This window comes from Tetrao urogallus, assembly GCF_951394365.1.
Source record: "Tetrao urogallus genome assembly, chromosome: 5".
In the NCBI taxonomy this organism is placed as follows: Eukaryota; Metazoa; Chordata; class Aves; order Galliformes; family Phasianidae; genus Tetrao; species Tetrao urogallus.
Genome location: NC_136818.1, coordinates 7,106,876 through 7,131,263, shown reverse-complemented (window position 1 = coordinate 7,131,263; position 24,388 = coordinate 7,106,876). Strand labels below are relative to the sequence as shown.

The window sequence follows — 24,388 nt, the reverse complement described above, 5'->3', positions numbered from 1 at the left end:
ATAACCTATCTCTCCAGAGACAAAAAGAAAATATGCAAAATCTCATTTTAGGACTAGACAACAACATTTCCTCATGAACAAATTGAAACTGGGCAGGAGAGGTAAAAATCAAGCCCTGACAAATGATGTTCTAGCCTCATTTACCATTAAATATAGAAAGAGTAACAGTGGGGCTTGAAATGCATGGGAGAGATCACTTCAGTCTTGCGTGACAAAATCCAACAACAGGTCTGTAGACATTCAGTGCTAAAGAACAACTAGCTCCAAATTCAATAAAACCTTGGCATCTGACAGAAGTCTAGGCTTTGGGATAACCTATTTTAGTGCAGCCAAACAGTTTCACTGTAAGAAATTATGGTGGAACAGACATTCCTGGAAAGGAGCGCTTGCTGTCCTTCCCAGTGCCAAAATGAACATGTTGATCTTATATTTTATAAATGTTTCCTTTCCATAGGAGGCTGATGTTTACATTAATTCACCCTAGCTGTCATCATCTTATTCCTCCATTAGGTGAGCCCTTCCAAATTAAGTTGAATAATTTGATACAGTAACACACTTGTCTTTGACTTGACCTGAAGCGATGCAATCCAGGCTACAGTTGCAATCACTACTTCACTATTCATTCTTTCTCGTAAGGGAAAAATAAATACATATTATTATGTACGGATTTCTGATTTTATAAGTACCTGTACTCTAAACAAACACATCCTTCTCTGGATTTCAGCACATTGACACATCCAGTATCCACAACACTCAAGTCAGCACTCACTGTTTCTATCATAATCTTTTCTACAGGCAAAATACCTCCAGATGAATTTAAGGACACACACAAAAAAAAAAAAAAAAAAAAAATTGGCGCATGCTTGCAGCCTTGGGAGACAGGGATTAACAACAACAGGACTTTCAATCCTGAGCTCAAACTCCACTAACCAGTGCCAAGGGATTTGTGGTTCTGCAAGGATGTAGGTCAAGCCAGAGGGGACAGACAGAGTCCTGCAGGAGCCTGGAGGCAATTAAAAGCAGTGATGCAGCTGAGCATCGCTTCCCCCGAGATAGGAAATTGCAGGCAAGAACCATCTATTCATCCTCCATGTGTCTGACAAGAAAAGATGACTTGGTTATAAAGCCTTTCAGATGTAATGAGTTACCAGAGAAACTCTCAAAGGATGTCACTGGTTACCAAAATACTGCTCAAGTATTTAACAAAGAAAAAATCCTGCAATAACAAATATCTGTTCCTTTAATTGTGCTTTTCAGACTGCATCCTTCCAGTAATTCCAACATGGGCCCCTGAAAGTACAAACACATAACTCTCATACACAGAGCACAGGCAATACCGGCCAACAGGACAACCTTCTGCCTAAACATCCTAGTTTGAAGTTTGTGACTCAAACCAGATGAGCCTGTTAGCCAGCAACAGAAGGTCCCCAGCTTTTGCAGAACTGCCTGAATAGCCATGACACACAAAGTGTATGGGGAAATTCTGAAAGAGGGGAAAAAAAATTATCAGCCACAGATGACCTATCTTTGATTTCATAAACAGATAGGATCAAGTTAGTTTCCTTTTCCTTTTCACAGGTTAGAGACCAGGGAGTGAACACAGTTGCACAGGTCCTATCAGCATAAAACTTCTTCAGGGAAATTCTTTGTTCAAGTTGGGGGGGGTAGGGGAAACATGGTAGATGCACAGAGAAATGAGCTGAAGGAACCTCCCACAAATCACTGACTAGAGAGAAACCCACCACCCATAAGTGCAAGTATCAAACTCCATAGCCTGTATATCACTAAGAATTCCCCCCCAGTGCAAACGCCCTGTTAATTTTGCACAGGTTATAACAAGCTGACCATTATCAGCATTGATATTGAACGTATACAGAGTGACTGGAATGCTACGAGCAGACAGTGTGGGGGTAGATAATACACCACAGAAGTACTAAGGATCTGAACACAAGCTAATACAGAAAGGCATGCAAATCATCCCAGGGCTATTGACACCTCTGAGGCAACAAGCCCATGGTGGCCCCTGCAGAGCCATGTTGCCCTTTGTGCACTGGCACAAGCTGAATTGCTGCAGAAAGGGGATCAAGTGGGACCTTCTGAATTGCACCAGGGCTCAGACTATGATGAGACACTAAATTTCTTCTCTAAGGAGGACGAGCAACTGGCAGCATCCTGCACTGCAGAGTTGAAATCTTTTGAGTCCAGTTTCTACTTATCTCCAGAAGAGAAGTCTTATCATTAACCTTCCAGTTAGTTAAAACCTATACAGGCCTTTCCAGCTCACATGAGAAGAGGCCACACTTCAGTACCCCCCCACCCCCACCCCCACGAAGAAAAGTCAACTTCAGGCATCACATTACATGTTTTTCTTGAGCTCATCACCTGAGGGTCAGCATTTGAACAGGACTGGCTCCATGATGCTGTCCTGCCCGTATGTTGTGAATGGAACCTGGATGAACCTGCATGTCAGCTAGGAATAGGCAGTGGCATTCATTTCAAAATCCACTGGAAATACAAAAATATCAATAGACTTTTAAAAGAGAAACAATTTCTTTTCAAAATGTGTGGCACACAAGATTTCTAACACCTTTGAACAACGTCACAGCATTTATAAATTACCAGGTTCATTAATGGAGAATATTTAGAGATGATGAAGGAAACTCAGAAGAACCTTTTCTGACAACATTCAAAATTCTCAAAGGAAGGAAAAGGCTTCTTAAAAAAGGATTAATTACAAGTTTTTTCACTTTACCTTGATGTACTTCGTTTACATATTTAATTCTGTTTTGACCTTTGGAATTCTCAAAGAACAATTTTTATTAAACCATCTCAGTGGAGAAATGTAGCAGTTCCTAATCTCATCTCCGAGGTTAACTGAGAATATTAATTATTTAAAAGAAATAATCAAACAAAATATATGTAACATTAAATTCCTTTAATTTATCAAAGCAAGTCCTTGCACAGCAAGGACTGAGGCATAGCAAGCTCTTCTCCCGGCAGGTCCAATTTCTTTGTGTGATTTTGGCCAAAGGCTACTGATTGAGATGATTCCAGTTAGTTGTCTCTCTCTGTAAGGAAAGCTTCCTTTCCTTCTCAGCATATGTAACAACAAAACAATAAGGACTCCTCGCCTTCTCTTGGCAGTTCCTATATGTCACCAAACAAGAAATCTCCAAACCCCTCTCCCAACGACGACACAAAATTAAATGACGCTAAGATGACTGCAGCCTGCTCTCCTTCTAGTTTCATCATTTTATCTCCACTGCATTAGACACTGCTCACCTGTTGCTCTTTTTAATCCAGTCCCATATTGCCATCCCTGCCCAGCTCGGCAGAACACTCGGCTCTGACTACAAGAAGAAACACTTGGACAAATAGGAACAATGTGCTCTCGTTGTTGGCACACACGTAAGATTGAGTCAAAGAGAAAAGCATATAGAGATAAATACAACATTATCGTAACAGAGCTATACTTAGCTACACAGTTAAAAAAAAAAATAACAGAATTACATTGCAGCATCAGTTGATCAGGAACAAATTAAGTACCTTCCCCCCTCCCTTCTACAGAGGCAAATTACATTTGCCCCACAAAATTAAATTACAACTGGCTCATATGACATTCTAATACAAACTGACGCGTCCTAAAGCATGAGACTGTACACGTTAATTAAACCAAATACAGTATTCAGGAGAATGTCAACAACTCTTCTGTAGGTAGCACTTCCACAAAACTAAAATGAATTTGGGTAGTCATAGAGAAAATGTATCACAAAAATGAGCTGCCACTCAAGAAGCGCAGGGCAGCAGAAGAATGAAGAAACTCAGTCTATTAAGAAGTGCATGAGGTGAGTCAAAAGTATATTAAGACAAATTTAGAACAAGGAACTGGAAATTAAGCCAGAAAAACATACACAAAAACAAGGCAGAAGCCGAACAGCAAGGTGTCTACCTGCTGGCTGGAATAAACTACTAGTGGAAAACATGGATTTAATATTTTGATGCATCTTCAAGGCTGCTTCTTGCCCTAAGCAGCATGCTGCAGCCCAGCAAATGCTTCTCTCTGAAGGAAAAGAGTGAAGTTTTCTGGTGGGGACCACACTGCTCCATGGAATGACCCACCAAGCAGCCAGACCACTGCCACACTGCTTCCACACAGCACATGGCACAGACCTCAACAGCTAAGAGAGACATTCTCAACAACTCTACTTCGATCACAGGATCCTCAAAATAGCTCTTGCTTCCTGAGGTCAACAGGTGGCTGCTTTTTGTATAGTAAATGGGAAAAGGGAGTACCATAAGGCAATTTAAAGTCATAAATCAGTATAATCTGCCAAAGTGCAAAATGCTTTCCATTGCTCATAGCATGGAAATGACAATCCAAGCTGGAGTACTGCAGTTAGGTGAGAAGCTTGCAGGCTATCCATGTCTATGAAAAAGAACCAGGGAAAACTCTGTTTTAAGGAACAATTTCAAATACTGACAAAAGCTTGTATTTACAGGAAATTCCATCTCACAACTTTGAGGTCTCCACATAAGAGTAAAATTTTCTTTGCTACATACAAGATCTGCTTCAGCACAGCAAGAAAAAGAAAACGCTGCTACATTTAGCCTCTGAACTGCAAAGTGTGCTTTACAGCAACAGGAAGAACACCAGATCTTTCAAGGAAAGGCTCTAGCTCTGTGTAATTTATCTCCAAAAACAGCAAGTAGGCATTTCACTTCAAAACCCTGCAAGGCATGGATTGCGAGGTGCTTCTGACCCCTTCCTTTTAAGGCAAGGGCTTCAGACCACCTCCCCCTTGCAAAAGTAACAGAAGAGGAAAAGAAACACCCAGGAAACAGACAGGACTGGCCAACATCAGAAAACTATCAATTTATGCAACTGTGTACTCTGCAACAGGATGGAAAGTAATGACAAAGCAGCAAAGACCCAGGCTGCAGAAAGTGAGGACTTGCGTAAACACAAGAGTTGCAAGAACAGAAACAAAGCAAAGAAACTGCTTACCTTCTGAAGGCCTCAGGTGCACAGGAATGGCCAGCAAGACACCCCCACCTCCTCTGTCAACACTTAAATGAGGTCTGGGATGTATCCTGGCTCCACCCCTTTGGTCACTCAGGCACATTACATGCACCTGTGTTGGCCCTGCCTTCTCAGCAGGTGCTCAATCACTGCTTCAAGCTGTAACTCAGCATTTCCACTACACATGGCACAGAGTTATACAGAGTAATGTACAGAGTATATTACATCTGTACACATACAGCTACATAACTGCGTAAGACAGAGGTCCTGACTGCAGAAGAGAAATGCTGATTACTCTACTTGTTAAAGGTTAAATTCCTGGTATGCAAGTGATTGAACTTTTATAATTAATGAAAATTCTTACTGATTGTAACCTTAAATGCTAGTCAATCTGCTTGAGATTTTGCTCTTTGGCTGCTGACTTCACCTAAACCACATGTATTCTCTGTGGGAAGGTGCAAAGCACAGCCTGCTGCAAGGTGCCCTGTTCCACCAGCCATGGGTCCTGCTAGAGGGAATCCATTTCATTTTAAATTTAGGAAAGCCACAGAGTGGAATTTGTACATATTTACCAATGCTGTGATAAATAATCTTCCCTATGTACCTGCGGAACAGCCATCCCATCAATTGTCTGACCTTACTCCAGCAAGGAGGGCAACTCCTTGCACTGTGCTCCAAAGCAGAGATGCTACAGCCTTCACCTCTGCTTAGTCCCAAATTCCTACATCCCTGATTGCTTCTTCCTGTCAGAATATGCAGTGAAATGGAGAACGTACATGAGTATACACTGGTCTGGAAGAATTAAAGCATTCTTGGAACTGCAAAGAACCAGCAAGTGCCAAAGCACATTGACAAACAATTCAGTAAAAATGCGAAATCCCACTTTCAAAAGTTTCGGTGGCTTTTTTTTTTTTTTTTTTTTTTTTTTTTTTTTTTTTGTATTTCATAATTAAAGGCACTTTAAAAAACGGAAATGCAAAGCAGTAAGTTAGAGGTTGATGCTTTGCCCATCCACATGTAATGCAGGCCTAATTACTTTGAGAATTACTTTTTAAAAGGAACTCCCATAAATCCTGCAGAGGACTCTGTGTGGAAAGGGCAGAATTTGGCACGTGTGGTTCACAGATTCAAAAAGTCCAGTGAATTATTTTCAATTACCAGAGGGCTGATATCTCAAATTAAACATCAAGAAAGGTGTGTCCCATTAAACTTCTACCCAGTTAATACAAGAAAAATTGAAAACGTGTGAAAATACAAGTTACAATTTAACTATGCTGCAATTTAGTTAAGATTATTTCTTACTAAATATTTGGGAATTATTTAAAGATATATTCAACTATAAAGGAAAGACTATGAAACGCTCTCATGTTATGGTTTTCATACCTCTGTGTGTCATGTGGCAGTGTGATACGGCCATATCAAGGCATGTTCCCTGTGCTGTTATCCCAGTGCAGGTTCATTCTGACTGTACCAAAGGGTTTTTGCAGCCAATTCTTCTGATAATTAGTCTATCTCAGGAAAGTGGGACTTTTGGGATGTTTTCTCCATCTCAAAAGTAAGAAAGCTAATGATGACTATAAAGGATATGCAAGCCCCAGCAAGCATAGTTTCTTATCTTACGTTTCACAGAACTTTCTGCAATTCTTGTGCTATAATGAAAGCATCTTTTAGGTGTTCAGTAAATTTTCTGTGACTCAGAAATTCCAAATCACTAAAGAAAAAAAAATTCATATTGAAGTAGGTAAGCCCGATTCATTAAAAATAGGTGTAAATACTAACAAGGAGTTTAGTTCCTTTTAGGTTTTATTATCAACTCAAGTTGCTATGCTGCAAAATGGGGAGGAAATAATTCCTTTCACAGAAAGAAGATGTCTACTTATCAGGCAGCAAAGAAAAAAAAATCCTTTAAGGCTCAGTTTCTTCCTCTCCTCCCAGAGTTGCTTTTACCTCTGCGTTGGCCCTGCCATTAATGGAACTTCTGATGTCATAAGTGAGGTATTTTCAACTTTTGGATCAACAACTGATGTCACAACTGCGGAACTGTTATTTCCCTACAGGACTGAACAAGTGGTATCTGATGCAGAGAGAGAAAGTTATTGTTCAAACGCAACAGCGGAAATAATTGCAAAAGTAAAGCAAATGAACAGTCAAGTAAATTAATTCCTTTTTGAATTACTGTTCCTGTTTTCCAAGTCCAAATGATTCTCATTTCCTATTTAGGAAGCCTGAGGGGATGAAAAAGTGTCCAAGATGGTGAAATTAAAAATTAGCTACTGAGCATGAAACATGCAATAATTGTACTTCATAGCATTTTTATTGCCCCAGTGTTCTATGAATCACTTCACCATCCCACACTGTTACGATGAAAAAAATGACACCAATAAAGTCAAAGCAATTGATGTTATGACTTCATCAATCCAGGACTAAAGGCATGCACTTAACGACAAACATTTTCAAGAAAACTACCACCTCATTTTGAGGAAGCAGAAATTTCATCTTTATGTCTTCCTGAAAGTTCTCATACCAAATGATGGAACACTGGAATATAATCCCCAGCATCACTCCTGTGTCCGTATGACACAACCTTGCCTTCTCTTCCAGAAACCAGCCAAGTTTGGGGCTCTCAAGTGACACGAATGAGGTTAGCACACAGCCAGGCTACAGCTAATAAGCTGTCCTAATTCCAAACGCTCTTATTCCTTTGAGGTTTTGCATCAAGATAGTATTATTTTAACAATGAACTGCACTCAGCTTTAGTTTTTTAAAGTCTACAAATTCAGGAAGCGTGAAGCTGAATTATCTCTGCAATTTCACTAAAACCAAATAAAGTTCAATTTATTGCTACTTAAAACTTCCAAGAGAACAATAATCTACACTTAAGACAACAAAGCCGCAGCGCAGCGATCTATCAGATACGACATCAAAGGTACGGCACGCAGAAGTCACCTCCCGCAGGGAGATCATGCCTGATCTGACAGCCATGCTCAACAGCTACCCACGTGCAATCTCAAATTCCTCCTGCTGATAGCTGAAATTCGACAGGACTAAATAAATAAGAACGTTAGTCTGGATGTGTTTAAAAAATAAAAATCCAAACAATCCACACCTGCGCTTCTACCTCTACGAAGCATCACTAAATCCAGACCCTTTGCACAGCCAAACAGGATGACTTCTCTCTTTAACAAATACTAGCTTTCTTTTTTATTGAGTGGGTAGGCATCTTGACCAAGGTATTAAAATCTCTGTTAGGATTCTTCCCTTTAATATAGTAGCTCATTTCCCTTATAAAATCATTAATGGAAAATCAAGCCATTTTTGTTAACTCTAGTCCAGCTTCCTTGCAGGAGTGCCAGAGGCTTTTTAATATGGATCAGGTCATGAATATACATATTACAAACTGCAGCAACACTGTGTGGCAACAAAGGACTCAGATCATTCACAGAACAGTAATATCTTCTTTCTATTTTGATGACAAAAGAAGGAAGCAGCATGCACTGATCAGGACAGAAGTCACTTACTCTTAAGTCCATGTTTTCCTGATGCTTACAAATTCAGGTTTACGGCATGAAGCAATAGCACAGCACAAACCTAAGAATGATGAACCAGGAGTATTACAGGGCAAGAGAAATCCTCTTTCATGTTATGCCACAATTCAGCCCTGTTTCACATGAAATAAAAAGTTAGTAGGCACTGCTGTGGCATAATGTTTCCTAGTAGATTCCCAACAGATGCCCTATGAGCAAAGCAAAACGGTGTACAAGCAGACACAATTCCCAAAGAATTAATGTACCAATAAGGACAACATTTGTCAGAAAGGCAGAATAAAATAGCAACATTAAATTCACAGCTAATTTATCAATCGATATTTCAATTCAGAAAAGCACACCCCCTTAAAACATCTATTTTTTTCTTGGATAATTGTGGAACAAATGACAACCAAACCCTACTTCCTTACTTGAAACAGAGACACTGATAAAGGCTTCTATGGTTTTTGTATGGGTTCATGGGGAGGGAAAAGAGGGCCAAACTGAAGTACAAAGATGTTATTCATACACACCTGCTAACCATTACACAGCTCTCCACAAACTGCTTTATAACTACAGTGAATGAAAAACTGGCTCATGATTAGCAAAAGCTAATTTCCAGAAATACAAACGTGATTTAAAACACAACAAATGAGCATATTATCTTTAGCACATCCTGTTCCTTTACTTTAACTCCAAGCAGTGCTCACGCTAAATGCCAGTTGCCCAGTCCGAAGCAATTAACCTCCACAACACTTCTTGATGTGGGAAAGTGAACCTTTCTGTGTTACCCTAACACACTCCTGTTCAACTCTTCTAAAAATTGCCTGCTGGACCTAGGGTGGAAGAAACTTCAGAAGAAATATATGAAGACTTCCCAGATACCTTTCCCAATAGAGTACGTGGGAATTCTTCTACAGCATTAACACCTGATGGGACAAGTGTGTCAAGAAGAAAGCTGAGAAAGATTGATGCTGATTTTAAAGATAGAATCTTTGCATTTTAGGGGCAGCTAGACTCCTTACTCTAATTAAATTTTAATCTACTTTTCCCAGGTTTCAGAAAGTGCTGTCTCAAATAGACTTATCTTCTAAGAAACGTAGCATGATCTCCTCATTAGAGTTGCTACAATGAAAACACATTAGTACTAAAGCCATAAAAGACTGAGGAAATTGTGGACATTTTCCCCCCAAACTAGTGGATTTTCTTAGTATCACTTAAAAAAAAAATTGTACAACCACAAGTCTGCTTGAAAAGTGGAAGCCTGACGTTTAAGTGTTTCTTCTATTCTGTTCCTTAATTAATAAAAGGATACATGCACTGACATTATAAACACTAATTTGCTATTTAGCATCCCAAATTAGGAAGCATAAACATTTATGCACTTCATTAAACACTACCTAAGAACACTTTGAGATTAACAGGAGACAAGCAAGGCTGGTAAAAGCAATTTTAGACTAAGCATTAACCACCGCAGAAAGACACTTTTTCTCTTGCCCTCGCTACAAATTCTCCCCAGCTCCATCCTAGAGGTACCAACCCCTATGAAAAGAGATTTGGAAATTGGTGGGATCTGACAGACTTGTTCTGGTTTAAGGGAAGAAGAGGTTGGAATGCAGAGTTATGGACAGAGAAAGTACTCTTTTGGCAGCATGACATACTTAGATTGGCTTAAATCTATCACAAAATTGTACCTTGGAAAGCAAAAACCAAATACTTATGCCCTAAATTAAGACATTGTTTAAGCATACGTGGCCTACAGAAACAGACGAAGTGGCATTTCCCCCATCTCACCTCCAGCACACCGCATGCCCCATCCCTTCCCTCTATCCCAGCTCTGGAAGGAATCCTGACATTGCCCCTCACTCATTATCTGTGCACACAGGACACTGCAACAGGCTCCACGTCACGGTCTGCTGGTGCTAAAGGAGGATGAGAAGAGATGACATGTCTCAAATTTACATCAGGAAAGTTGCCATGGTGGAAAAGAACCAAATGGTGACACTCAGAACAGACAAGCTGAAAGGCAGATAATCATGGTTAACTAACATCACAAATATGACATATCCTCAAGACTGATCGGTACAGGTCCTAAGTTATCTTATGCTCAAAAAATGTTTCATCCTTCATGAAACAAGAATTAAGGCTATTTTCTTCCAGTTACAGACAGCAAGATATAATTCAGACACACAACAAATTACGTCTCATATCTTTGCGTTGCAAGACTAAGTTCAGGGTTAAAAATGTATATTTATTTCTAATTCAAATTTGTGCTAAAATAACTTGGTTAAATTACAGACTCACAGGGAAATGGCATTAGATTTTCTATTATACAGAATCTTGCCATAGTGTAGCCATTTAAAAAATCTTCCGAAAATACAAATGTTGTATCAAGAACAATAACATGGACATACTTGAGAGCTTTGTACCAAAACCAGAAATCTGAAAGGCTCCTTGGTTCCTGAAAAAGAACAGCTTTTATATATATATATATATATACATATATATATATGAGTATATATTTACATATTTTTTAAAAATAAATTACCATGATTTTACAACTTTGGATTTTTTTTTTAAATTACATTGGCAGTAGTGCTCTGACTACATGATATGAAGTGAGAAAGAAGCATTCTTCCTGTGTTTTTGACCAAATATTTATAAAAACAAGCGATTAAAATTTCAGTTCAGAAAAACACGTTGTAAAATACAATAAGATCCTTTTCTATAGCAAAGTGAATTTTATGGAGTTCTTCCTTTTGAACAGATTTTTCCTGCAGCCTAGATGCGCTAATTCCAATAAAACAAAATATGTGCAAGATGGGTTTGTGTTTGTAGGATTACAGCCTATATACAGAAGTGTGGGTATCCCACTGCAACTGGTTGGAAAACCTCTGAAAATTCACTGCTTCATTGTGAATGGACTTACAATCGATATGACATGACTTAAAAACAGACTGCACTATCGTAAGGCTTTCTGACTGAATGGCTCAAAAAATGAATCCGTTATAGAATGAAAGTAACGTCTCAGGGCAGCTTCTCCCATCGGCAAAAATGCCACACAAGTAATAATAAAAAACGACACTTATGTAAAACACTAATATTTTATTAAAAATCCAAAATTTATTGCAAATTGAACTTTGCACTTTCCCTCCTTTCTTCATTTTTACATGACTTATTGATATCCATGATTTTTTCACAGATGTACTTGTTGACTTTGGAGAGTCTCTGTGCAATTTCAGTTTCATCCACAGTTTCTTGTGCTATTCTATCATACAAACATTCTGGGGAGAAAAGAAAAAAAAAAAAGGAAAGCGTCATTAGTCTATTTTTAGAAGAGAATATAGCCCTGTTTGGGGCTAACTGCTCAAGAGACATCACCATAGAGTATTTGTTGCAAAACAACAGAAGCTCTCATTGATTCACTGGGTATTTTGTTAAAGATTTTTTTCACCAGGATTGAATCTTTGGCATGACAACCTTCTAGTTACACCATGACAGCATTAAGAGGCTTTCTATACAGAAACGGGGCTAATTCCAACCTTCCTTGTCAGTCTTGCCCACCTAACTCTGGTATTTTTTCATGTCTCCAGAGTAGATTTTGTATCTTCTCCCACATGAATGGTTTCACAACTGTTATTTACAGTTTCCTGTCACTTCTATCATCGCATCTTCAAAACATTCAGTAAATTATAATGGTTAGAAAGAGAAGCAGTAACCAGTAGGATAAGGCATCCATTGATCTTTTAATTATTATTATTTTTTTGAATCTGTACATCATACATTAGCACCTGCACCTTCATGGTGTGCCCTGCCTTGGGGCATACTTTGCTTTTATTAGTAGATTAGCCAGGGAAAGAGCTATGTTCTCACAGGTTTGCACAATGCATTTCGTGTTCTCAACTGTTACACAGAAAGCAAGCAACAGTAATAACTGCAAAGCAATGAAGACAACGAGAGTAGATACAACCCTGTTCATAGTGCTGGCAGTTCAGTACCAGGACTCAGCACAAGTTACTGAAGCTGACACAACACACCCAACTCTCCTTAGACACAGGCAAGCTTTTCTTTGTGTTTTCATAACCTGAACAATGTGTTTTGTTGAGTAGGCTACTAGCAATAAACAGCTTCCCAGACTGATTAAACAAACTCAGCTCTGCTTTGCCTATTCCAGTGTCCGTTTATTGCTTTATATACAGAAAGCCATAGAGATTATCACTTAATTAACATGGTTTATAGCATTTATAATGCATTGCATTAAAAAGTTATGAAAATTAAGTACTATGCATGCTTTGTAGTTCACTTTGAAACCTCTCAGAAGTTTTATAAAAGGCTATTTCATGTTAACAAGGTTTATAGCAGTGCTCATGCATCATACTTTTAATAATTTCTTTGTTACATACCACACAGTAGAAAATTTTTAAAGAAGCCTGAGATACCAGACTCATTAAGAGCTAATGCTGTTTGTTACTCAGACACCCATTTTAAATATACTACTCTGTGTCCACAGAATGATGAGAGCATCCAAAACAATACGAATTTTAAGTTGTAAGATATACACTGAATATAAAATAAAATTAACCAGCATGAAACCCAATAGCTGAAATGCCAATCATAAGGAAACTATGATTTGAAGATGACGCCTAGGAAGAGGCATTTCACTGAGAACCCAAAGAAACCCAGCACGCTTACAGGACGAGCTTGTATTGCTGCAACTTCATAAATGTGGCCCAAAAGGTTGCAGCAGATACACCTAGTATGGTGAACTTCCAGTACAACACCAGCTACAGCCACAAAATAGAATTACTTGACAGAACTAATACATCAGCTTTGGTTTTTAAAGTCAGTATGACCCAGGCAATCCATGACTATGGATTGTCACAGTTCTTCATCTTCTTTCTCTTCCATTTCTGAGAGGCTGCAGAAACAGTAGTTTAGTAGTTTAGATGGTGGCTCAGGGGCTCCAAAAATTGATCCAAGGGTTCTGCTGCTTCTTTGCCTTTTGACTTTAGAGAAGTATACACACCTTCTTATTTCTGACATAACCAAAGAGTTAGGTAGACCTGAACTCGAAGGTCTACTCAAACTGAAGTCTAACAAGGAACTTTATATCTTTCTGTGATACCTGAACAAAGCCAGTGGCCAACTACCTTCCCTGCATTCCTGCACTTGTCCAACTGTTACTCTTTTTTTCTTCTCTATTTCTCCATTACATAACAATTTCTCATATTTCCAGCTTTCTGGGAGTCACTGTTAATTTAATGGGGCAAGATCTCGAATATTAACACAAATGAAAAGGACAAGGAAATGTGGAAAAACATGTTTATGCACTGCCTGCTGCCACCTGAAAGTATTGGCCATGCAGTGGCTGAAGAGAAAATCGTGCAGTCTCTAGACCAACAAAAAAAGAGTTACAGACAAGGTGAAGGAAACACTGGAAAGAAAAACATGGAAAATCAGTGAGTAAACAGTAGAATTCAAGTGACGGTGGAGGCAGGAAGCCAAAGTTTGACAAAAAACACAGAAAACTGAGGAGATGGGGAAGAGCTGAATTGCTGGGGAGCATGAAGTTAAGGAAGAGCACAAAAGGAAGAGCTCAATCTGCCTCTCACCATTTATCTGTCAGAGTGCACTTCCAAAATCACTAATCAAAACAAGTTAGAAGAAAGTTATCATTTAAATAGTGTAAGCAACACAGACTGGCCCTGACCGAAGTAGAAGAGCAAATTCTCACATAAGTAACCTTGCCAGCAGCAATGAGAAGCAACAGCCTTCAGCTAAGAAACTAGAAGGCTCACTGCAATGAACAATAATCCCTTTTTACTGCAGGTTTGTCAGTGCACATCTGTAAACTGGGCAACTAATTCTTTTTTAGGAGCAGACAAGCCACAGAGTGGACTCCTTACACAGTCAGTATGTCATCACTGTATGTTAGGATTGTACCAAAAAGTCCCGGTCAGAAGTGGAAAATCGGTATGGAACAGCTTGCATTTCTATATTTATTCTCAAGATAAGTTAATGAAAAAAAAAAAAAGAAAAAAAAAGAAAAAAACAACATATTTTAGTCATTTCTTATGGAGTAAGAAAGGCAACAGCGGGAATACCAGCTTCCAACTTTTCCCCACAACACAAAGACACAGACACGCACACACTCAAAGAGAAATAGTATTTCTTAGTTCCAAAAAGTGGTACTTGCAAGGCACATTACAACCGCTCATAAGACAGTTCACAGTTAAGAGCACACAGTGGCTAAGAACAGGAAATACAGAATAACGAAGCTCAATCAAATTGCAGAAGAAACTTTAATAGGGAGATTGCTTTCAGCCCTACTGCAATTTAGTCTGGACACAAAACCAAAAATCCAATTTTGCTAGGTATTCCACAAGGAACTGCCTCAGTTGTAACTTAAAAAGAAGAAATACCAAGAGAGACAGAAATGAATGCGAAACACAAGCGTGATGATACAAAGGGACTGAAATTCACTATTCATTTTAAATAAAGGAGAAGGCCTGCTCTATCTCCAAGTACTAAATGCATAGACTCTGGCTTGCAGTTACTGAAAGTGTCACTGCAATTTTTTCCTGCCAATGATTTACACTTCCTGTTCAAATTCCAATTCAAGTGCAACATTTAATTTTTACTATTTACATTTTCTCCACTTAAAAGGGTAAAACTATTATTTCTCAGCTCTGAAGGCATGCATATTTTTACAGACAGCTATAACTGTTTCTGTGCCTCATGTCAGAGTTGGTTACATTCTGGATGGAAGAATGTGGTAAAGCTACTCTCAGGCTTGTTAAAAGCAATAAGTGCATTTAGAAAGATTGTTACGTTACAAACAAATTCCAGAATCATGTGGTATTCTCCAAGCTCAAGAGTCCTGTCCTGGAAGTGGTTCAGAATGATGATCTTCTAGAACCTTACTGAAGTCAACATACAACTCTTCGACTGTGAAGGACTGCGCTGTGCACAGCTATTGCAATGTATCTGATTTTTCCTGGATATGTATGCATTAACAATGCAATAGCAATTTTAATTACAGTTTTTAATCAGTTAATTTTACATGAGCTGAGAAGAAGCATCTTTCAACTCAGTGATTAATGGTTAAACTTCAAAGCAGGAAGCAAAAGTTTGCAAATAACCTACCTCTGACAATGCTTAATTTGTGAGGTGAGAGAGGTGGCTTGGGAACGGCATCTTTCTTTTTTTTGGTTGCAACTCCTGTGACACTTCTGTTCTTGAGAACATCTGTTCCCCAAATCATAACCGCTAGATTTTTTGTATACTTTGAATCTCCTTGTGTTACTTGCAGCTGGTGCCATTTCTCCTCATCTACCCAAATTCCACTGCCAAGATGGACCTAGAAGGTAGTAATAATAACAGCTTATCTATGGTACGTAGCACACAACAGTCTCCAAGTGCTGTTTGAACATTAATATTAAGTACTATAGTAACAGTAATTAGGGTTGAAAAAAATCCATTTTGCCTAATACTGAAACTTCTCCAGCTTTGTGGGGACTCTTCTTTTCCTGAATTCTTCTTACCCTACCTTTTAAACTTGATTTCTGCCCACCCATAACCTACCTCCCAAGACTACGGTTAGGAATAGAGATAGAAGAAGGAAACAGGAAATATATCCAGTATTATTATAAAGGTATGCACAGCATATAAACCGAGCACCAGCCTAATTTAGGAGCAAAATAAAACATTTTCTTTAATATGAAAACTTCCCTTTCCCTTTGGCTGAAAAAGACCTGGAGCAGTAGAGAAGGGAGGTATCAGAGAAGGGAATACCTCCTAAGCCATATCCTGCTCCTGCTGGCCGGACTGAGCTTGATTGTTTAAAGTAACTTGATGAGCAAAAGTGATTTTGAGAGTTCCAATTTCAGCATAAGCCAAGAAACTTCGTAAGTGCTGTAGAAATCAAACTCTATAATAATAAAGTCTACTTAGCCTGAACAGTCTATCCAGGTAAATACTGCTTTGTGGTAAGGCAATGACCCACTGCTGCAACATCATAAACTTTCCATTATCCAGATACAGGGAGTAGAGATATTGCATTAGAGTAGTAAAAAGGGATGATAATGCAGGTACTGAGAAATGCAGCATAAAGCCACTATAGTCTCCAACACAAATCTGCTTGAGTGTAGTTGTGCTTCGTAGTCTTGCTCAGTGCTGAATAGGCTGGGCTGACTCCCACAGGGCTACCCAGCATCCCTTCCTAAATGCTCTCAGTGCTTCAGACTTAAGACAAATGCAGGACAAGAACTTGAGCACCGTCCTTAGGCTGGCACTGTGCACATTTGAGCTGATAAGCCCCCTGATAACCAGGCTCTGTCAAGCAACAACAAGGAAAATGACTCTACCATAATCAGCAGGGATCTGACACGAGTGCAACTAGTAAATCCAACTGGATCCAAATGCTGGCCCTGTGCAGCAGAACCACAGTTAATATTTGTCCTGCATCTGTCTATGCTCCTGATCCCTGGAATACACTGCAGACACCTGTAAAGCCTCTGCACACAGAAAGCCTTGTTCACATGCTGATTAACTTCACCCTGCTGGGCCCGCACTTGCTCAGCACCCATGACAGGGCAGTGCATGACTGAGCTATTCCAATCACTGATAGAACTCGCTGCACTGGAAAACAAGATAGAACTTGCTTTCAGAAAATTCTGTAAAAGTGGAAAATACCAAAAATATGTATCAACCAGACTGTTACATCCAAAATTCAGGTTTCATAAAATCTGATTAAGTGGAGGCTCTCTCTGTAACACGAAAACCTTAATAAAGCTTACTGCCTCCTCTTCATTAAAAAAAAATAATCCTGTGAACATAACTCTCTCCTTTATTAGGAGAATTTGTTGGGCTTAGCTGTTTTCTTCTTAGTTTTTCAGATTTTTACTTCTTTCATATGGTGTTACATAAACTGTGTCTGTTACCCATATGGATCTGAAGAATATCACATAAGTCCCATTAAATTCACTGAACATTGGACAAAGCTACTGTAAAATTTTATATAGCCATAATTTTACAGCCCACATTCAAGCAAATTCAAGCACACTTCCATTTTCCTTTAAAAGGAAGCCTGCCTTAATTATTATTGTGGGCTATAGCCTGAAGAAATATTTTATTACAGCATCTTTCAAGAGTAAGTACTTGTATAAAACCTTAAACAGGAAAATAGAATGGTTTGGCTACCAGCTACTTGGTAAAAAAGAAAAAAAAAAAAAAGAAGTATAAAACCATAAGGCAAGCTGCCTCTACTGGAGGAATTGCTATACTAAGAGGATTCTAAGAAGCTTTTAATAAGTCCACATTTTATTTACATTTCATAATAGACAGAAATGGAACTAGTAATAAGCACAACATGAACACCTTTTCCTTCTTTCATTCGCTGTTGTTGAGATTCTTTGTAATTCTTTGAGATAATTCAAAGTTTTGTTGTGCTTTGTATATGTTTTGAGACACCTTCATTCAGAGTGAGCAGCCTGTGCACAGGAAAGTCACTCTACAGGTATAAATCGGCTGTTTTTGTTTTAATCACAAAAAGTTACCAGTAAAAATGAACACAACAGCTACTTATAACTGAGATATGGAATGTCGCGATGTGAGATTCTGGGTTGCTATATTAACTAAGTTCTAGAGTGTCCCCTATTTGATCAAAATCGGATTCCTTCCTGCTAGAAATTGTTTAATCTTTTATTTGTTCATTAATTTTAAGTTATTTAAAATAAAACATAAAGTTACAGCAAATATTTTTTATATTTATGGTTCTGACAGATCACTTCTTCTTTGAACGTCCTTCATTTATTAAAAAATAATGATTCCTGATATGAAACCTCTGTGGTAACAGGAACAACGTGACAGACAGCCACAGCCACAGAAATCTTATGTCTTTCTTTTTCTATTTCTAGCAGTGTCACAGCAAGAAATTTAATCTGTTCACGTCTCAGTTTACCTCTCTGTAGAACAGGCTTGGTACTGTTTCCTATTACTCCCAAAGTCATGGGAAGCTTACTGTATCAATTCAGAATTCACTACCTTCTTGCTGGAAGAGGTGCCCCATGGGCCAGTCCCTTGGCTTGATGCAACAGCAGGATCAACCTTTAAGCCCAGTGCAACAAGAAGAGCAGCAAATTCAAAGCAACGCTCACCATCGTAACTGTGCTAACAAGTGCAATATATTTAAAATGTATCTCAGAAGATGGACTTTTTTTTCCCCTCTCCAATGAACGCCATAGGCTCTTGTTCAGTAACTCTGCTGTCCCTCTGGAGGAGAGAGATTTATCTGCATGGAAAGAATCCTGCTAAGATCAAACACAATGCCACAAAGGGGTAAGATTGCTAAAAAAGTATTTCCCACTACTCTAGAAATGTACATCAATACAGAAATACTGGAAAGAAAAAAAAAGAAAGGACACAAATCAGGAAAATGGGGAAAAAAAAATGCTATCCAACACTAAATAAATTACTAGTTTATATTTCTGGCATCTGAACTGGCTGAAGCACCCCCAAAAATAAGAAAAAATTAAAAATACTCCAAAAATACAAAAAATAAAATAAAGTAAGAGATCTGTAAAGACAGAAAACTTGTAAGTGCCAAGAGGCTGGCAGATGGAATAAAGGTGCAGAAAAAGTTGCATACAAATACTAAAGGACATACCTTGCTTGCAAATCTTACAGAGAGAAAAAGTAAACTAAACTGTCACACTAATATGTTGTAAGTTTTCATTGCCAATAATATGCACATACAAAAAAAAAAAAAGCAAATGACACATGTTAAATACATGTATTAGGCAAGAAAAGCTACCTGAAGAAAATAACTGTCAAACTGCCAAAATTACACCATTTTTCACATACGTTTTGTCCTCAACAATTATGTTGAATCATCTTTAAGAAAGACAGGCACTTTTGCAGTCAATGTTGTAACACAGATCTGAAAATGTAGCATGTGATGTTATTCCATTACTAAATTCTACTCCATGTGAAGGCTGAAATGGACACTTCCTCCTAAAGGGTTCTCAGATTGTGGAACTGAATGCATACATATCCTAAGAGAATGGATCTGCACAGGCAATGCTTAAGGACATATGGTTTTGTAAAAGAAATATCACGTTAATTTAATCATAATGGCAACAGCTATAAAAGCAGGCCTCTGTGGATAAGCAGACAATGGATTAAACATACTGGAGTCTGAAAAACTATCAGTCAGGTGCTGGCATACTGCAGCTAGACTGCATTTCACCAACTTCATAAAAACATCTGGAAAGCAGAACTACCTCAGCTCATCTCAAAGGCAACGCTCCTACCATATTCAGGGGAGCCCATTTTCATTCCAGGGTTCATAATTATCTGCTGGACTCCAACCAAAGCATGAAGGTTTCTCTGCAATATGAGTATAACACACTAAAAACATTAAAGACCTTCTAAGAAAAAAGGTATTTTTGTTAAACAGACTAATGTAACTTTATAATGTGCTTCACTGACTGCTGCATATTCAGTGGATTTACGTATGTCATCAACTGAATACTCCATGCATGCACATTAATTTTATTCCTTGTGTTATACAGCATTCTATGCTTTCAACACTGAGCATAATTTTCAGTGCTGTTCACATTTGCATAATTCCATCATTTTTCTCAGCATTAACAGCACACCTTTGCAAAAACAAGGGAAGTTTGTATAAGCTGGTATCATGCACAATCCCCAGGATTATGAAAACTCCACAAGAAAAAAACACCTGAAGGACATTTACAAACTATTCATGCCACATTTAATTTAATTTAAAATACCTTTCCATTCTCGAGAATATACTTGTCCATTACTGGAACAGGGGCAGGAAAATACGTTGATGTATTTGCTTCCTCACTGAAGGTCTTCTGTACCTCAGGTTCAGGCTCAATTGTTTCTGGTTTTACTTTTTCAAGCTCAATGGCAGGTCCTAGACAGTTAAGAAAAGAGAGCTGTCTGCTATCCCAGAGAACATTGCATCAATCACTTCATCACCCATGGTTAGCGTAAAATATCACAGTGGTCAAGTTCACAGTAAAGTTAGAAAGAGCCCAAACCAAAATCCTGTGAACATCAGTAAGCAAGAGCAGGATAAGTAACTCTGTCTTATAAAGATTAAAATATTCAATTTAAATTTAAGTGTTGAATTTTATTCTTAACACATAAGAACTTTTACAGATGTGGATAAGGTTGTTTCAGTGCACATCACGGGTATTTTGCTGCAGTGGTAGTGAATTTATAAATCAAAAGACAGAATAGTAATTCACTAAATAAGAATTACTATATAGTTATGTAGAAACCTCCATAATTTACTGAGATAATTACACCTAACGTTATATGGATAACTTATATTTAATAGAAATTTGAAAACTCTTTAGATATTTCTAAGCATCTACAAAAATGTCACGAAGGAAAAAGGCTTAGGCTACTTTTGCTGAAGTATCATGCAAAGAAAGATTATTCAAAGTTAAAAACAAAATAAAACCATAAATTAGAATTTTGATTCTCCAATCCATCCAAACCCATCCACCACTCCAATTTTTATTTTTAAACCAATCAACAAATATTAAGCACAAATTAAGTAATAGAATAATGTTAATCTTTTTTTTTTTTTTTTTTGAGGTTTCAAAGGAGGATAATTATATTGTCAGTCATCATCTTTTCTTTTCCTGGTCAAATTGATCAAGTGCTCCTAAAAAGGCAGAAGAATAAAAAGAATGCGTGAACTGGATTTTATTATCCCATTCATGGCAACAGTTAAACCAGAGATCTAGGAACAGGCTATGAAGCCTGTCCGGGTTTCTCGATGCCTCTTAAGCTCTTGAGAAGCTCCAGCAGCCACAGAAGTCCCATGCAGAGAGAGTGGTTTGTTAACAGCACAGCTGCCAGTGCAGAGCCCCGACTACAGCCATCACCCCCTTCAAGAACTACAAGGATAAACTCACCTACTTGTAAGAGCTACAGCGTATCAGATATTGCACAGATTCAATAAATGACAATTCAATAAGCATATCACCATTATGGACCAGCATCCCTCAGTGCCTGTACGCAGACCAAAGTCTGAACTGATCTATGGCTGCAAGTCAGCTCAGAACAAGACCTTTCGGGTCATTTTCCTTAAACAATTCCTGCACTGGAACACCCAACGTAGTCATCCCTCCCACTTTGTGCAGTTTCATTTATAGATTATCACATGGTCGTATCGGCATTTCCCCAACTGCCAGTATTTGACCTTTATCCTATAGCTTATTCTGTACCTACATAGCTAGCTAGCTGTTCTCAGATGACTGCCAGTCAATGCTCAGCAACAAGAACTCATCCAAAAACAAGTTGACTTGCACAACTACACAGCAGTGCCACCAATAGTGTCTTAAGAGCCATATGCAATGCAAGCATGGCACAAAGAGAGAAATCACAAAAACATAACATTTGCATTACAATTTCACAGTCATTTTCATAAGCACTTGAACTATCATGCGTATACCATGGTGAGACTGAAACAAACTGAAGTTTCAACACTTGAAAGTGTTAAAATGAGTCAAATTGGGGAAAATTCTTGATTGATTGAACCATCCGGAGTTTTTGCATAGATCTTCGTGCTGGCAGATGCAGGGATGTAATTGCCACATGAACTTAACATGGAGAAGTGAACTTTTGGCTTTTTAAGAAAACACTCTTCAACAAAGTGCTATTTTGAGCTTTCTTCAAATGTATTATTCTTATACTAAGAAAACTGCTTCGAGGAAGACACCTAAGTATAATCACTTTCTTACTAGAAGGAAACATTTATCTCATCTAAACACTTCTAGTGTTCGCTACTTAGAAGTCTTTTACTGCACGTTTACAGTAATATATTGACACAGCTGGGATATGGTTTCCAGAATCCCCCAAGAAAAATAGCTGACTGAAGTCCCCAGTAACCATAGCTCTAACAGGTCAGAAAGATCTCTAATTGAATTCATGCTTTGCTGCTGAAATCACCTACAGAAAGCCTTGAAAATGTCTTCTTTCATACTCCACTGGTTCTTCTTCTCAAACAGAAATCTGTCTCTAAGTAGGTAGTCTGCCCAGTTTCTTTCAATAAGTACTGAAGAGTGCATTTTTAGCTCCACACATGAGTTAGACATGCAACTTGCATTGTTACCTTCATACCAGTGGGTGTTGTGTGCCTAATTTATCATGCACCATACTTTAAAAAGTTCTATCTCTGTAGCTCTTGTGCTCTGCATCTTATTCTAAAAAGAGCAATGGACAGGGATACATATGTATTAAAAAATGCTGCCATCTAAAAGATGAATAACAATAGTACTTATTATGTATGGATCGTGAAAAAATAAAGACAATTCGTCAAGACACAACAAGGAAACAAATGCTTTCTTCAAAAAAATCTTTCTGATTGTAAAGTTTCCTTACTATCCGAGAGGCCCTCAACTTCAAATGCGCTATGAAGAGGCAGAAGGCCTCTCTTCAAACACCTCCTGAGCTAACACGGTCTACTAGGATTTCAATGAAAACAGCAGGAGTCTGAGAAATGATCATGCTTTACATATGCTACTTCCTGCACTCCAACTTGCTAGAAATGCTGGATTTTTTTCATCGAAAAGCCAAACAGATAAAGAGAAGCTGGACAGTAGTAATTCCTTAAGTGTATGCTAAGATGCACAAATACTTGGTCTTTCTGCCTATCCTGCTGTCAGTCCCATGACCCTGTAAACTGCATCACCACAAAGAGCACAGTTAAAATAAGCTCTCTGTGAGCAAATTGAGGTGGATACACTTTTAGGCACTAGAGGAACATTAACTCCTAGCAGTGCAACACGCGTGTCTGAAAGGTATCTACACCCAAACAGCATCCCTGATACAACTTCACTACCTCTGGTCATATACAATCACAGCAAACTATCCATATCTTAATCTGTAGACACTTACTTTTAGAAAAAGTTCCTGAACTTCTCATCTTTTGTATCTATTGAAAGTAAGGAAAATAGGGAAAAGCCATTGATTTTCAAAGTCACCTCACTCTCTCTTAATAAAACCAGGGCAAATTAGGGTATTTTTAGATGCAACAGAGCAAAGACAAGCTACAAGGCTTCCTGACATCACAGTAGGCAAGTGCAGAGAGGCTCTGGCCATGTACACATTTCAGGGAACATGAGCATAGGATACTGTGACTGCTTCCACCATCATCACCCTCTTCCCACACTGCCTTGAGCCCTAGAACTCTGGTCAAACTCTTGTATCTTCCAGGAAGTGATCCATATTGAAATGATGGAAAACTTTCTGTTATTATCCATGGATCAGTAGTGATTTCACTACTGCTGTTGGCCACAACTGCCCTCAGGTTCTGCTGTCCCCATGTGAAACACTGAGAATCCTGCTCCTCCCATAGCAGCAGCTCAGGATTTCGTAGCAGAGATGAAGGCCTATGTCTGGAGCAGAATATACTGACTTCTTAATTCTGAATTCTGAAATCAGCATATTGACAGGAAATTAAGAGACTGAATACTTGACTGAATGTTAACTCAAGAGGGTGTTCTATATTTGATCTGCAAGTTTAAAATGGCAACAAGGACGTGTTTCCCACAGCTGCAATTCATCAACACAAAACAGCTGTCATCCCATGCAAGCAAATCAGAAGTCTCTATGGTGAAAGAGAAATGCAATTAGTTTGCATTAAGTTCAGCCTGCTAGAGGTAAAGCTTAACTTAAATGACATGTCATTTGAAACTCTGAGTTTAGGAGATCACCACAACAACCAAAGATAGATTCAGGATGTAACCTATTTTCTGAACCGTTTTCAGAGATTCTTCACATACTCAGACATACTCCA

At 38.4% G+C, this 24,388-nt stretch overlaps 1 protein-coding gene across 3 annotated transcripts in view; it reads right to left on the bottom strand.

Moving 5' to 3' along the window:
• LOC306946966 (BEN domain-containing protein 5-like) overlaps positions 1–24,388 on the bottom strand; it is a gene marked incomplete at both ends in the record, with an annotated part of 850,824 nt that overhangs the window by 304,355 nt on the left and 522,081 nt on the right. For 2 of the 3 annotated variants that reach the window (XM_079536118.1, XM_079536120.1), the window contains 3 exons: positions 11,668–11,828; positions 15,691–15,904; positions 20,340–20,488. The exons of the other annotated variant lie outside the window; for it this stretch is intronic. In XM_079536118.1, the coding sequence (XP_079392244.1) occupies positions 11,668–11,828; positions 15,691–15,904; positions 20,340–20,488 (524 nt within the window). Of the gene's footprint in view, positions 1–11,667; positions 11,829–15,690; positions 15,905–20,339; positions 20,489–24,388 lie in introns of those variants that run through there. 3 annotated transcript variants of the gene reach the window in all.